We start from the raw sequence: 13,958 nt of genomic DNA on the forward strand, positions 1-13,958 counted from the left end.
CTAACTTTTTTACTACAGTAAAAATCTCTCACATAAAGTCACATCTCAATTCATTACTTTTTTAATTTAATTTAACTTTTAAAAAGTTTAATATAGACGGGTGACAATTTACATACAAATCTTAGGTCCATCACGTGGGGTATATTATTGTTTTCCTTCTAGTAATTACATATACTAAGAGTTTATTTAGAGCCCGTTTGGTTAGAGGATTCGTTCTCTGATTTAAATCATGGTTCATGATTTGTTACAGTATTTTCTCTCATAAAAAACACACGTAAATAAAAAATTGTTCTAATCTCATAGTTTTAATCCATAAACCAAACGGGCTGTTAGTTCGTTAATTTGAATTAAAATGTGATTTTATATAAGAGTTTTTTACTGTAACAAAAAAGTTAAATGTGATTATTTTTTAGAGTTTTATACTATAATAAAACTCGAATCGGTAAAATGAACGAAGCCTAAAACCATCATTAGCTTCAAAGAGCTAAAATCTTAAGACTCATTTAAAAGATATACTTAAATCATGATTCTTGATTCTAATATTTAAAATTTAAATTTTTTATGTGAGAAAAATTATATAACAGAATCAATCATTTTAAATTTGAGTATATGAAATAAATGATTCCTTATTCAAGTTTCTAATCTTTGTATTATTCAGACAAAAATGTCATATATATATATATATATATACTTACAATTATTCATCTCCACAGAGGAGTGAAGAAATAGCAAAGACTGGGACGAAGCTGCGTCAATGGGATTTCTCCCATCCACTTGTTCTTTCTTCACCTCCTCGTTGGCTGACTCACTGGGTATGAACATAATTTCCCCAGAAACAGATGGAACTGAAGGCAAAAAGAATGGAGCCTTTTCAGGTTCCTTTGGTGGTTCAATTGGTTTATTCCTGACCTGGAAGTTGGAGAACAAGACAAAGAAACAAACACATTTTTAACTGGTAAATCACTGGCCAAATCCACAGGGGAAGATAGAGTGAAACATGTCACAGGAAACACCTTTATAATGTCTAAATTGATCAAGCTCTGCCACTGGCTTGTTGGCAATAAAGAGAGAGTAACTAGATCCGGGATTTGCTGATCGAGAACCTTGAAATCAACAGACAGAGCCTTTAGATTGTAGGATATTCTCCTTAGCCTCATCGGCATCCTGATCGGCTTGACAATAAAGCACAGGTACGTGGGTTTATGAAATGCGAATATGCATTACGTTTGTTCGTTGCCAATAATAATTCATAAACACGACCATGGTTCGATCTTCAATGACAAGCTCGCAGCTCACAGTCACAGACCCCATTTCCATTGGAGACGCACAATTTCTTTCACTCTCACTGTTACGACTGTTTAGTGGGCCCTGCCCTCTCTAATTTCTTTATAAAAATTATAGAGTTTTTACCTTATGCTCTCCTTTTTTATTAAGATTATTATTTAATTGAACAAATTATTAATTAAGAATAAAGAGTAAAAATTTAAACTCATACACTCTAAGGAGTATTTGTCTCCTTTCTTAAAATTATAAGGAGTATCATAATTTTAGTTTTCATTCTTTCTAAAAGAAATAACGTATTTATTTAAATTAGTGGCAAATATACTTTGTTTTATCCATGTGGTGTTCCATTTTTACTACTATTAATATTTTTTCAACCTTTTGATACATTTTTGCCATTAATTTTAAAATTTTAACCATGTAATAAATTCAAATTTACATACAAACAAATATTCACTAACTTTTAAGCAATTTTTACCATAAGCTATTACCTCTTCTCCCATTTATCTTTTATGTGCAAAATAGGAAAAATATTTAAAAGTATTGTTGTCTTCTCAATTTACTGGTGGGATATTAAGTGTTTAATGGATTAGTTCCCTTTCTCCGTTCATTATTCCAAGAGTTTAGTAAAACTTAAACTAATTAATAAAAAAAAAATCTAAAAATACAATATCAAATGTATTACCTACTAAACTCTTTCTAAAGTTGTACTTGTTTCTAATAATTTTTATTAAATACAATCAATAAGTGAATTTATATATGCCTCAATGAGTCAGTTGTTAGTGGTGAAGCCTATGTAAAACCTTAGGAGCAAGCAATGCTTGTAATAAAAATTTATGACAAGGATAGAGAAATAAATCGTAAGGGAGAAAAGGACATAAATGGTAGTTTTACTTCTGAAACGAAAAAGGAAAAAAAAAAAAAAAAGGAAAGGAGAGAGAGAGAGAGAGAATAACTTATATTAAGCTAACATACATTTAAAAAATATCTTTAAATAGAGTGAGCATTTTTTTTTTTTTTAAAGGCGGAAAAAAAAAAAAAACACATCAGTGTTAAGGCCAAGAATATATGGTTTTCATTGAGGGCGAGAAGAATAAATAAAGCATGATAATAATCGTACACGCAAACTTCCAAACTTATTCAACGACTTGTCTGTTTTCAAATTGGTTACTTGGCTCTACAAAATGGTAGATGTATGATATTGGTTACAATAAGATGGAGAAAGAATAAGTACTATGATTGTAGATCTTGAGGGAAAAAGTTATTGAAGAGACATGTATTGGCTTATCACTCATTGGGCCTGAGCCTGTAATACCCGACAGCGGTACTCTCCCAAGGCCCAGATTGGGAATATGTTTCTGTAAGCTGCATACGTGATCATACAGTTCTTATTGAATACACCCATGATTTCCTGCCATTTTAAAGTAACACAGAGAAAATATTAAACATCCCATCACAATTTTTAAGCTGCAATAACATATGTATATATATACCAACCACTTAAAGTGGATACTATGAACGAATTACCTGTTGAGGATAATCACCATTTTCCATTTGAGAATTTATCAAACACCGGGCTGCTCGGTGCAACGGCGTCGGATCTCTCTTGGCCTGCCATACATGCGAAAAGTGACTCTTATTCACCGTGTTTACCAGTGCATGACTATCCTAACCAACATCAGCTGGATTGGAAACAATTTATACATTGAAAGATTGAAAAGAAAAACAAAAGAAAACATCTTTTAGAAAGATTTAGGGCTTGTTCTTTTGAGTGAAAAACTCAAAAAAATGTAACTCGAGTTACAACTTTATTCGAGTTCATGTTCTTTTAAGTTTAAACTCGAGTTTAAATTCGAGTTCAAACTCGAGTTTAGAACTAAAACTCGAGTTCAAGTTTCCCCTTCAACTCGAGTTCAGAAACTCGAACTCAAATTAATGAACAGTATTTTTTCTATTCTTAAAAATACTATAACTTTTTCATTTTAATTCTGATTGAGATGATTTTTTTTTTCTATGCGTTGACAACGAAAAGACGAATAAAACACGACCCATATACCTTATTAAAATTTTTCATTAGCATTGAATTTTTATTAAAATACTATCTAAATACAAATTTAAGTTTTGACTCATTCAAACACAAACTCAAAAAGATTCTTATCTCAAACCATAACTCAAATGTACACAACCAAACACAAATTCAAGTTACAAGTTCAACTCAAGTTATAACTCAAATTCAACTCAAGAATTATATTCAAGTTAAACTCCAAAAGAACAAGCCCTTAGAATCCCTCTCCTGAAATATACTAAAACTCGAGGATAATGAGAAGGTAGATTCAAAGTTGCCGTGGCAAACCACATGCCATGCATCAAACAAGTTACATCAATATCGAGACGTATAATTTATTGGAATTTTGTGTACCTGCCCAGCATCAATAAGAGCCAATACAGCCCATCCAGTATTGACCACATGAGACCTATTGCCTTCAAGATTAGAGTAGACCTGTACGGAGAAGGACCTGATATGTATTTCAAAATATACTTTGACAAAGGGGCACCAATGGTTTGACATAATCTTTCAGGAACGGATAATCACATATCTCTGTTATTAGAAAATAATGACCACAATAGTAATCACATTATGCACTTTCTAGCTAAAAAAAAAAAAAAGGTGCAGGGAAAAAAATAATAAAAAAAGGATCAGAAACTACTTCAGTTAAATTGCAGCCATGTACAAAATTTAATTAGAAAGAAACATGTTAACATTAACAACAAGGTCAACCTTGTTTTGGCATGAAAGATAGCTCTCTCCCCAGCCACCAGAGGGAAGCTGTTTTGATAGCAGAAAGTTGCAAGCTTTACGGATGCTAGCGGAATTCTCATAGCTTTTTCCTGCAGCCACCAATCCTTTTATACCAAACCATGTACCATAAGTATAACAAACACCCCAAGAACCGTACCTGTTCAGCATATAAAACCGTGAAAAGAGAGAAGGCAAAAATGGACCAAACATTTTCCACTCAGTAAAGCACGCATGTTATGTGGCTGGCCAAGCACAGTTAGCTGATATATCAGGAGAAGAAAAGAGAGAGATAAACTAGACAGAAAGAAACTATTGGACAGAAATAATGGACTCATAAATGCAGGACAAACCATGAACCATCTGATCCCTGGATCTTTTCGATGAATGCAGTAGCTTTCTTGATACATTGTTCTATTTCTTCTCGCCTATGCTCGGGATATAATTTCTTAAATGATGCCAGAGCTTGAATGGAAGCAGAGGTGCACTCGACATATCTAGAAAAAACACCACAGTTAGTAAAAATGGTAAACGTGAGAGAGAGAGAGAGAGAATGAAATAGCTAAAGGTTTTGGTATCTTACGGATAATCAATGACAATGTCACCAAAAGTTTCAGCAGGGTTGACCAACTGGAAATAAGAAAGAAAAATAAAATAGAATTATGCTTACATGATCTAAGTATGAAGTACTGATCAAAAGTGTAGATAATAAAATTAGATTGCACAGTTGGATGCAACAAGTGTCGTCCTACTTCAACTGCTCCACATTATGGTCTTCACCTTATACTTTTTAGCATTTACTGTGAAACCTACATTCTTGGTATTGACTATTGACAAAAACTTCAAACTTGCAATAAATGAATTCCCAAGATTATCCTATTAAATGACTCTTTCAGTAAATCAACTATTTTTGGGTACCATGATTGGCTTTTCATTATTGTGACATCATCTATCATACAATATGGTGAAGGGGACTGGAAAGGTGTCTTCTTGTTTACAAGGTTGGGGAGACACGTTGTCAAAAAGGACGATGAGCTTTACATAAAAGCATCACGATATCAGAATGAATTCTTAATCATCATGCAGATATTCAAGACAATATCTCTGAGTGACAACATAACATAAAACTTTGGGCACTTAACAACAATGAGAAAATATTTAGGAGACTACCTCCAACCACGCGTAGGATCTTGTGAGTTCGTATGTTGCAAAGCCACCATCTCCATTCTGCAAAGTATTCAATAGTAAGAATAAAAATAAGGAAAAAAAAAAAAAAAAACAAGAAACAGAAAAGAACAAGAGCCCACAAGAATCTTCTTTTCAAAATTACACGGTAAACTCTAATAATAGAAAGCAATCACGAGGCCAGAAAAAAGATGCAGAGAATTGGCATTTTAGCTACTTGCAGACACAGGGTTTCAAAAGACGAAACAACTTTAACTCATCCCACCAAATTCTACATGCACTCTCAGACTCCCAGTTCAAGAGAAATAGTTAACAAAGTGATTACTGTTTGAAACAATTGGGATAAGAAATAAAATCTAACAAAGCTAATATCAATAAAGGTCTAAGAATTTTGTATGCATTGGCAATATCTTGACACAGCCCACCTGTAATGAGAGAACAACATTGACAGCATCATACAACTGCTTTGACTCTATCGGTTCACCAACAATATCTGATGGAAGTTTTGATAATATGAGAACAGCCTGAGAAGATAAATAACGTAGATTACAAACCATTCAATGAATAAGTGGTGTACATTGAATGCCAGATACAATTACTTTTAATCCTTCTGATGCACAATCCGAGATGGGCCATCCGTGATCAGCTGTGGAGAAAGGCCAAGCACCCTTGGAAATATGGCGATACCAAAAGTCAAGATTGCCCGGGCAATCTTCTGAAACCTTAATAAAGGAAAGAAATTACATAAATATCTTTCTCTAGTCAACTAGGGAAAAGTGGGTGCAGCATCAACTTGAATTGATAAAGAAACTAACACCACAGAGAAATATACCTGTGAGTTCTTAATGAATGTATGTGCCTTTCTTAGAGTTGAACCATACTCGTTAATAAGGTTGGTTGAAATAATTGCTTGAACAGCAAAAGAAGCGTCCCATAACTGACTTCCATTATAACCCTGTAATAAAGTCATAATATCTCGAATAGTCAACAAAAATGAAAGTCAAAATATCACTTTGCTGAATGCCATTTAGGAATCCATTTAAGTTCAACATTGTCTCATACTAAGCCCATAAAGTGAATTTCTGCACATAAACTAAGCAATAAAATCTTCCAAAGCTCTTTCAAGTTCAAAGAAATTACAACTATACTCTACCCATTTCACGAAAAGCAATACTGGCATGTTAGTAATTATTGAACTAGAACAGCTACTGGCAAACTTTTCCTACAAAGTTGTTTTCATGGCTAAAAGTTATTTAAGATCAAAGGATGCATGGATGCATTCACGAAATGATGAAAAAGGAAATGTGTTAATAACTCAAAATAAAAGCAACCTGCATTTTCATGCCGTCTTCAGCAATCCACAGATAATCATAGATTCTTGGAATATGCAACTTGAAAGCCTCTGAATTAGGATCTTCGACCCAACAACAAAGCATATTTAACACCTGTAAGTAGCAATCATGATTTCAAACTCTCATTCCACACGGAAATAGTTACGAAACTTTGTGTGTGATTCAAATATTGTTTCTTCAAACAGTTATTCAATTACTTTATCAAACTTACACGCCTTAGCCAAAACACAAATACAAAAATAACTAAAAAAAAAAGACAAAAAGAAAAGAAAACAACACCAACAACACCAACAACACCTCTCCTTAACTTACGTTTAATCCAATAAAGAATACTATTAAGACACATCAAGTACCTTGTTAACAGGTCCAATGCAGATATAACGAGTATTCTCATCTTCATAGTGTATATGCTCCATTGCTGTACGGAGGGCCTTTTCTCTTAACTTTTTCCCTGGCCAACGCATTAAAATTGGTTCAACACCCCTATGAAGAGATGCCCAAAGGATATCTTGAATGAGGGGATGCGGGTAGTATAAATCCTCCTACAAAAGAAAAAAAGTTTTTGTTTGGTCAATAATTTGGTTCATTTGGAATTAAATTTGTAGTCTGCAGCTTCCATTTATTTTCCTGTCACTAGAACCTGAAAAATTTTCACTTTAGTAACCCATTTCAAGTGTTATTGTTATGGTTGCAAGCAAATAGCATTTCTTTATGGTTTATGATCACATTCAAGGTACTATCAAATAGAGATCTGAGCTTTGTTTTTATATTGCCACGGCCAAGTGTTTGTCATGCACAAAAATATAGATTAGAACATAATACTACATCCCTTTTTTTCTTATTTACTCTTTCACTAATGAAATACTAAATCCCTTGTTAGAAGATTAAATATGCTTGTGAAATAAATATCTAGTTGACCAACCTTTGCACATAGATTTCGCGCCTCATCCCAATTTATTTCATGATAGGGAACAGTGAAAAGCTCCTTCCTCAAAGACAAAACCGTTGGTGTGATAGGACCCACAAACCTCTTCCCATATAAGTAAGACATCGGTAAGTACACCATCCTGCAATGACACCACATTCTTCCTGCACAAACCGAATAAAATTACTTTTTCTTTCTGGCGGTGAAGTTGAGATATAAAAATTAATTCACAAACAGGAAAAAGAAAATTTTGTTACTGAATATTCTAACTGAAGCAATGCCAAATTGAACAACAAGCATATTAGATAAGATAAATGGACTTTAACTCCTCCTTGAAGGCACAAAATATATTGGGCTGTAAAGAAATAATGGATAAAAGGTTAAATGAGATTGCAACCAAGAAGAATTCATACACAAATTTTTAACACAGTTTACTCAACGCCGATAATAATCGAATTTTTCAGTAATAGACCTTAAAATGCAAGCTATATCAACATATCTAATTTTTGAAATTATATCCACCAGCGCGTCCATTTTTGGGATCAACAAGTATATTGTCATTAGTAGAAGAAGTTTGAAGAAGCCACGGAAAAGGTAACCAATACTTCTGTCATAGGAAGAGGAAAAAATAAAAACCTGGATGAACAGGGACGAAGTAAGGAAGAAGCCAAATCTCTGGAGGCAAGGGATTATTGCCAGACCATTCAAACACACCAAGAACCTATTACCATAATCATTGCAAATTAAACGGTAAAGCCAGAGCATACTTGGGATATTGAAAACACTGTTTACACTAAATAGCAAGCTAAATGTTAAAGCCAACAACAAAGTAAAGGTTAAGTTCGCAACTGATAACCACATTTTCCCCCACGATGTAATGGCAGTAGCACCACCATGGTCCAGAATCCACCTAACCCCTCTCTCCATTGCCCCTTGCCCATCATTAGCTTCTTCACCAAGCAATCTTAAAGTAACATAGCTCAGAACCGAACCAAACATGGTGCTTGGCCCTTCAATGTGCAAGCCCCAACCACCATCTTTATTCTGCAGTTACATAGTGTATTAACAGGATTTTAAGCCTTTGTACAATTCAATCTAGAAGGAGAAAAAAGGGTAAAAAAAAATCATAAAGAAAAACAAAAATGATGATAGTAATAGGGTCGTAGAAGGGCGTGAGAAACTGTAAAGGACCGAAGAAATTTATCCTTGCCTGATGATTGTAAAGGTAGCGACGTATCTCCTTTTTATGCTCTTCTGATAATACTGCATTCAGTGCCCCAGTGATAGACAAAGTAATTACCTGATTCATTGAAACAGTCAAAAAAACAAACAAAAAAAAAAAGAATAGCAGGAATTAGAAGAGAGAGCTCAAAACTGAAAATCTATTTGAGACAGCTAAATCCTAAGCATCCTTTTTGGCGTCAATTGATAAAGCCTATTTTGAACTGGCAAAAGATGTAATGGGCCAATTCTGTAATGAGTTCTGGTGACTTTTGGAAAATGCCCGAACCCTTCTTTATCACGAACCATTCAAATTCTCATGGAGCAAAAGAAAATGTAAATTTGGGTTTCAGCATAAGAAGAAAGATGTAGACATACCAAGCCAGGCATAAGAAACATGGGACCTCCATAGTCGCCAGGCCAATGGCCATCATGGGCTTGGAGAGTTGAATAGAAATTCAGAGCCCTCTTAAGCGTGTTAGTCACCGTCTCTTCTGTAACATCTTCTGTGTCTCTCACATTGACCTGGGGCAACAGTGGAGAGCATGGATTCTCCTTTGAAAGCTACATTTTAACAAGCAATAACACAAGTTAAGGCGAATCGAAAATCATTTGACTTTTGAGGCTAAAATTGAACTGAAGCAATTTAAAATCGAAATTCACCGTCTTCCTCTTGACCAAGTTACATCACTTGATCACTAAAAAACAAATATCCATTGAATTTAGCAAAAATGATTCTTGCCACGGATATTTAATGATCTAAGGAAAGAAATTTTATATGATTAAAAGATGAATTATTTCCCTACTAAACTTTGACTAAAAAGGTATTATATTGGAATCAAAGATTTTCATTCCACCTTTAAACTATGATTCACCTGCAAAACAATTTTTGTTTGGTTGTCCAGCAGAAGATGGGAAAAGATAAAATTTAGTCCCAGATTATTGTGACAAAAAAACTGGTCAACATACATTTCTTGATTATTGTAGCAAAAGAATTTCATACAGTTAAAGGTGAATATATTTTCCTTGATTAACAGGAAAATGGAAATAGAGAGAGACAGTGAGATAAATCGACAGATTTTGATAATCGAAACAAAAGAAATTTTACAATAAACGCATTGTCGTAAAATTTAAAATCACCTGGTAAAAATGTAAGGAAAACCACCGATCCTAAATCAAACTTGGACTAACAAGGAATCAATCTCTAATAGAAAGAAATTTCGTAATTAACGCATTGTCGTAAAATTTTATCTTCAATTCGAAAGTGAGTAAGTGTAACTACGAAGTAAATCGATCTGAAACCTGAATGCGCATGAGGAGATCGGAGCTATGCTTCGTTTGGAATCGAGTGGAGGAGAAAGTCTGACGAGCCTTTTCGATTTCGGCAAGTTCTTCGGGAGATCCGAGGTCTGGATCGAACTCCCAAATTTGGCGGCCGACATGGTTGTTGAGAGTGCGCAGCCATGGATTTCCTCCCTCCGCGATCTTCAGCTTCCACATTTCTTCAGATGACCAAACAGTCCAGACCACCAGAGTGTTTGGTTCTCGGGAATAAGATAGGAAAATCACTGTAGAAGAAAAAAAATAGCAAGAAAAATGTTTAATTTTGCTTCATTAGTCTAGCTCCGTTCACTTCGTTGATTTAAATTTAAAATTTAAATTAAAATATAATTTTATATGAGAATTTTTTACTATAATAAAAAAAATTAAATATAATTATTTATAAAAAATTTTTATTATAAAAAAATTTAATTCTAAACTTAAATAATAAAATAAACAGATTTTAAAATTTTAAAATGAATAAATAATAATAAAAAAATAAATAAGAGAGAAAATGAGAGGCGGAAGCTGGCAGAGACAAGGACAGGGCCAGCTGCAGATTCAGGTTCAGTATCTGCTGACTCACGTAAGAAGATCACCGTGGAGAAATGCATGATAATAGAAAAAGAGGAATATTAACGCAACTCTTTTCTTTCAACACGTGAATTCCATTAAAAGTAATAAATAGAAGCCTCGTTCACTTTGTGAATATGAGTTTTTAATTTAAGTTGAAATGTGATATTTTTTAAGAATTTTTTATTATAGCAGAAAAAGTTAGATGTTATATTTTCTGAGAGTTTTTTACTCTAAAAATTTAAAACTGAAAATTCAAATCGGTGAAATGAACAAGCCTCAATGATAAAAAATAACGCTAACATTTTTTATAATAATATATTTCACTCCAACATCTCTACCTATGTTTCTAAAGATTTTTTTTATTGTGAAATCGTACAAATATTTTTATTTCAATATTTGGCTGGCTCCCATCGCGATGGAGGTCACAATTTATTTGCGACCCATTGCGACTTAGGTCGTGACTCTCGTGAGGAAGGTTGAGGTTGCGACTCGCGACGGAGGTCAGAGCCCATTGCGATTCCAACACGAGATCATGTCCTCGTGTCGAGGTCACAATTCCGTCACGAGATTATGTCCTCGCCGATGTTTTTTAATAGTGCTTTTCAATTCTTATTATTAATTAGATTAAATTATGTTTCCATGGAAATGCAATCTAGAGCAGCAGATTGAATCAATCGAACGGTTTTAAAGAATATTCATTACCAATAATACCGCATATGTACACAAATGAAACAATGCATTGTACAAATGAGATGCTTTTTACATGGGTGTAGTTGGCGGATTCTACATAACTATTTCTAGTTATAATAGTCTTCTAGAATAGTGCAACACTAGCAGTGTCACGTGTGATAATGACAGCCTAAAACCATTCAATATTCCAATACTAAAGCTAAACTAAGCTTACCTAACGGCTAATCTAATCTAATGTAACAATAATAAAGACTTAACAATGTGGTATAACCATGACCTCACTCTTTAACGTGTCTATTTAAACCAAGAACTAATCTTTGTCAAAAAACTACACACATTTCTAATGCAAAGTGGCATTTCCAAGGCAATGATTACAAGTGAACATGTAATGCATGTTTTTGCTAGAACAATATCAAGATGGTTGTGTTTACCATTTTCGAGCGTTGTTGTTCATCATCACTAGTATTTTTATTGCATATATTGTATTAATACAATAGTATTATCACGTGATAAAATGTGTGAATTTTTCAATTTGTTATATGACAAATTTGCTATAGTATTTGCATATATGGCGATTTTATCACTGATAATGATAAATTTTCACTGATTAAAGGCATTGGAATATTAGAAACAAATAAATTATGTTTTAAAATTTCATTGATGTGCTTATTAAACCAATTATAAAATTAAATGGCCTCATTTGATACCCTTTAAGCAAATATTATATTTTAAGAAAATTGTTGAACTTATTTTTAGAGTGCATGAGTTTATATTTTTATTCTTTATTTTTAATTAATACTCTTTTAATTAATATAGTTACTTGATGAAAAAAAATATTAATTAATAGCGAGGGATACAAATCTAAACTCATACATTTTAAAGAGTATTTGTCTCTTTCTTCCTATTATTTTTGCTATGTCGTTGATGATATTTTTCACACCAAAAAAAAAAAAAAGGATAGGTACTTCCAATATTTTCACGAGGAAAAAGGGATTTTGATTGTGAAACTCAAACTCTTCTAAAACTTTATTGTTACTTTATTTGATTCCCTAAATGACAATAAAGATTTATTTTTTATGGTAAGAATCCGATTTATTCAATTCAAATTCTATATTAGTGAACGTATCATTAATAATTTATAAATTAATTACAAAAATTCTCTCTCAATTATACTCCTTGTAACACTTTGCTCAATGATCTTTAATACGTAATAATTGTTTTTCCTAAATAATAAAACGTTAACAAAATTACCTCATCCGTTAAGAAATCTAACAATTTTTACACGTGTCGCATTAATAATAGCCTTTGTTAAACAATTTTGAGCACAATTACTATTGTACCCACACACCCTAATTATTTATTCTAAAAAAATAAATCTTCGTCGCTCCTTAATGAGTCAGTAAATCTCCCACCTCACAATTATAATTCCTTTTTTTTTTAAAGTTTCTTATTTTTCATTTACTTATTTCTAACTTAAAAAAATATTCAAAAAAACTTACATTCAATTAAATGTCAATTTCTATTAAAAAGTATGTTTATTCTACCAAAACAAGTTAAAGTTTCTTATTTTTCATTTACTTATTTCTAACTTAAAAAAATATTCAAAAAAACTTACATTTAATTAAATGTCAATTTCTATTAAAAAGTATGTTTATTCTACCAAAACAAGATTCATAAAATCTTTAACTTTCATTTAGTTAATAATAAATGTCAATTTTCATTTAAAAAATATGTTTATCCTACCAAAAAAAATCATAAAATTTTTAACTTCATTTATTTAATAATGGATGGTTCACAATTAAAAATTTAAATTAGTGTTAAATTCAAATTAAATTTTAAATCATACAGTTATTAAAAAAAAGCTCAAAATAACCAATTAAATATCCATTTCTGTTAAAAAACTAATGGAAAGAGCTTTTTTTTTTTAAATATTTTATTGTTCAGGAGAATGAATGTTACATCTTAAAAATAGGGATAAAGTGTATTTATAAGGGGTATAATTCAAGAAGAATTTTTGTAATGAATCCATAAATTTTCATACGTAATATTGAAGGAACAATTAGTAAGTACAATAAAACACGTAATAAATAATGTATTCTACAGGCAAGCAGCCCATGTGATGCAACAATTTACTATTTTGGAATAGTAGGGGTTATTTACCAAATTTGAAGTATCCTCTCATTAAATATCTACTACATTAAGATGGGTCATATACAAATATTTAGTTGAAAATCAAATATTCAGAAGCTTAAAAGTGAATATTATCCCATGCATCCGTTATCATTTGTAATATTTTGTTTACTTTCTTCTCTTAAGGTTGCGATGTTCATTTTAGTGACCTCAAAGGGATGCTTTTAGTTGATTATGATAAGGTCAAATGGAGGCAATAATTACAAATAATAATTAGGTACTTTACAGGTAATAATATAATTGATATCCGATTTTAATGGAGCCACCTATCACCACTCTAACACGTATGCATTGTGATAATTCTTCTTTTTATCTACAATTATATGTAAAGGGGACTGGGGATCCACAATGACAACTAAATTCTTGAATGAACACCGTTTTCTTACCAAAAAAAAAAAAAGAAAGAAAAAGAAGAAAGAAA

The 13,958-nt window shown here is 32.3% G+C and overlaps 1 protein-coding gene across 1 annotated transcript; it reads right to left on the reverse strand.

The window, feature by feature from the left end:
• Window positions 1–2,343: 2,343 nt before the first annotated feature.
• On the reverse strand, window positions 2,344–10,380 carry LOC21391577 (cycloartenol synthase 2). Its single transcript, XM_024172611.1, has 18 exons — window positions 10,064–10,380; window positions 9,140–9,325; window positions 8,751–8,840; window positions 8,390–8,584; window positions 8,177–8,261; window positions 7,538–7,704; window positions 6,969–7,157; window positions 6,595–6,708; window positions 6,096–6,218; window positions 5,863–5,985; window positions 5,689–5,787; window positions 5,249–5,305; window positions 4,662–4,708; window positions 4,432–4,575; window positions 4,061–4,238; window positions 3,701–3,781; window positions 2,809–2,892; window positions 2,344–2,692 (listed from the first exon to the last, which is right to left on the reverse strand). Exons 1-18 carry the CDS (start codon window positions 10,259–10,261, stop codon window positions 2,573–2,575), a joined length of 2,280 nt encoding a protein of 759 aa, XP_024028379.1. The 5' UTR covers window positions 10,262–10,380; the 3' UTR covers window positions 2,344–2,572.
• Window positions 10,381–13,958: the final 3,578 nt, after the last annotated feature.

This window comes from Morus notabilis, unplaced genomic scaffold (assembly GCF_000414095.1).
Source record: "Morus notabilis unplaced genomic scaffold, ASM41409v2 Scaffold359, whole genome shotgun sequence".
Taxonomy (NCBI): domain Eukaryota; kingdom Viridiplantae; phylum Streptophyta; class Magnoliopsida; order Rosales; family Moraceae; genus Morus; species Morus notabilis.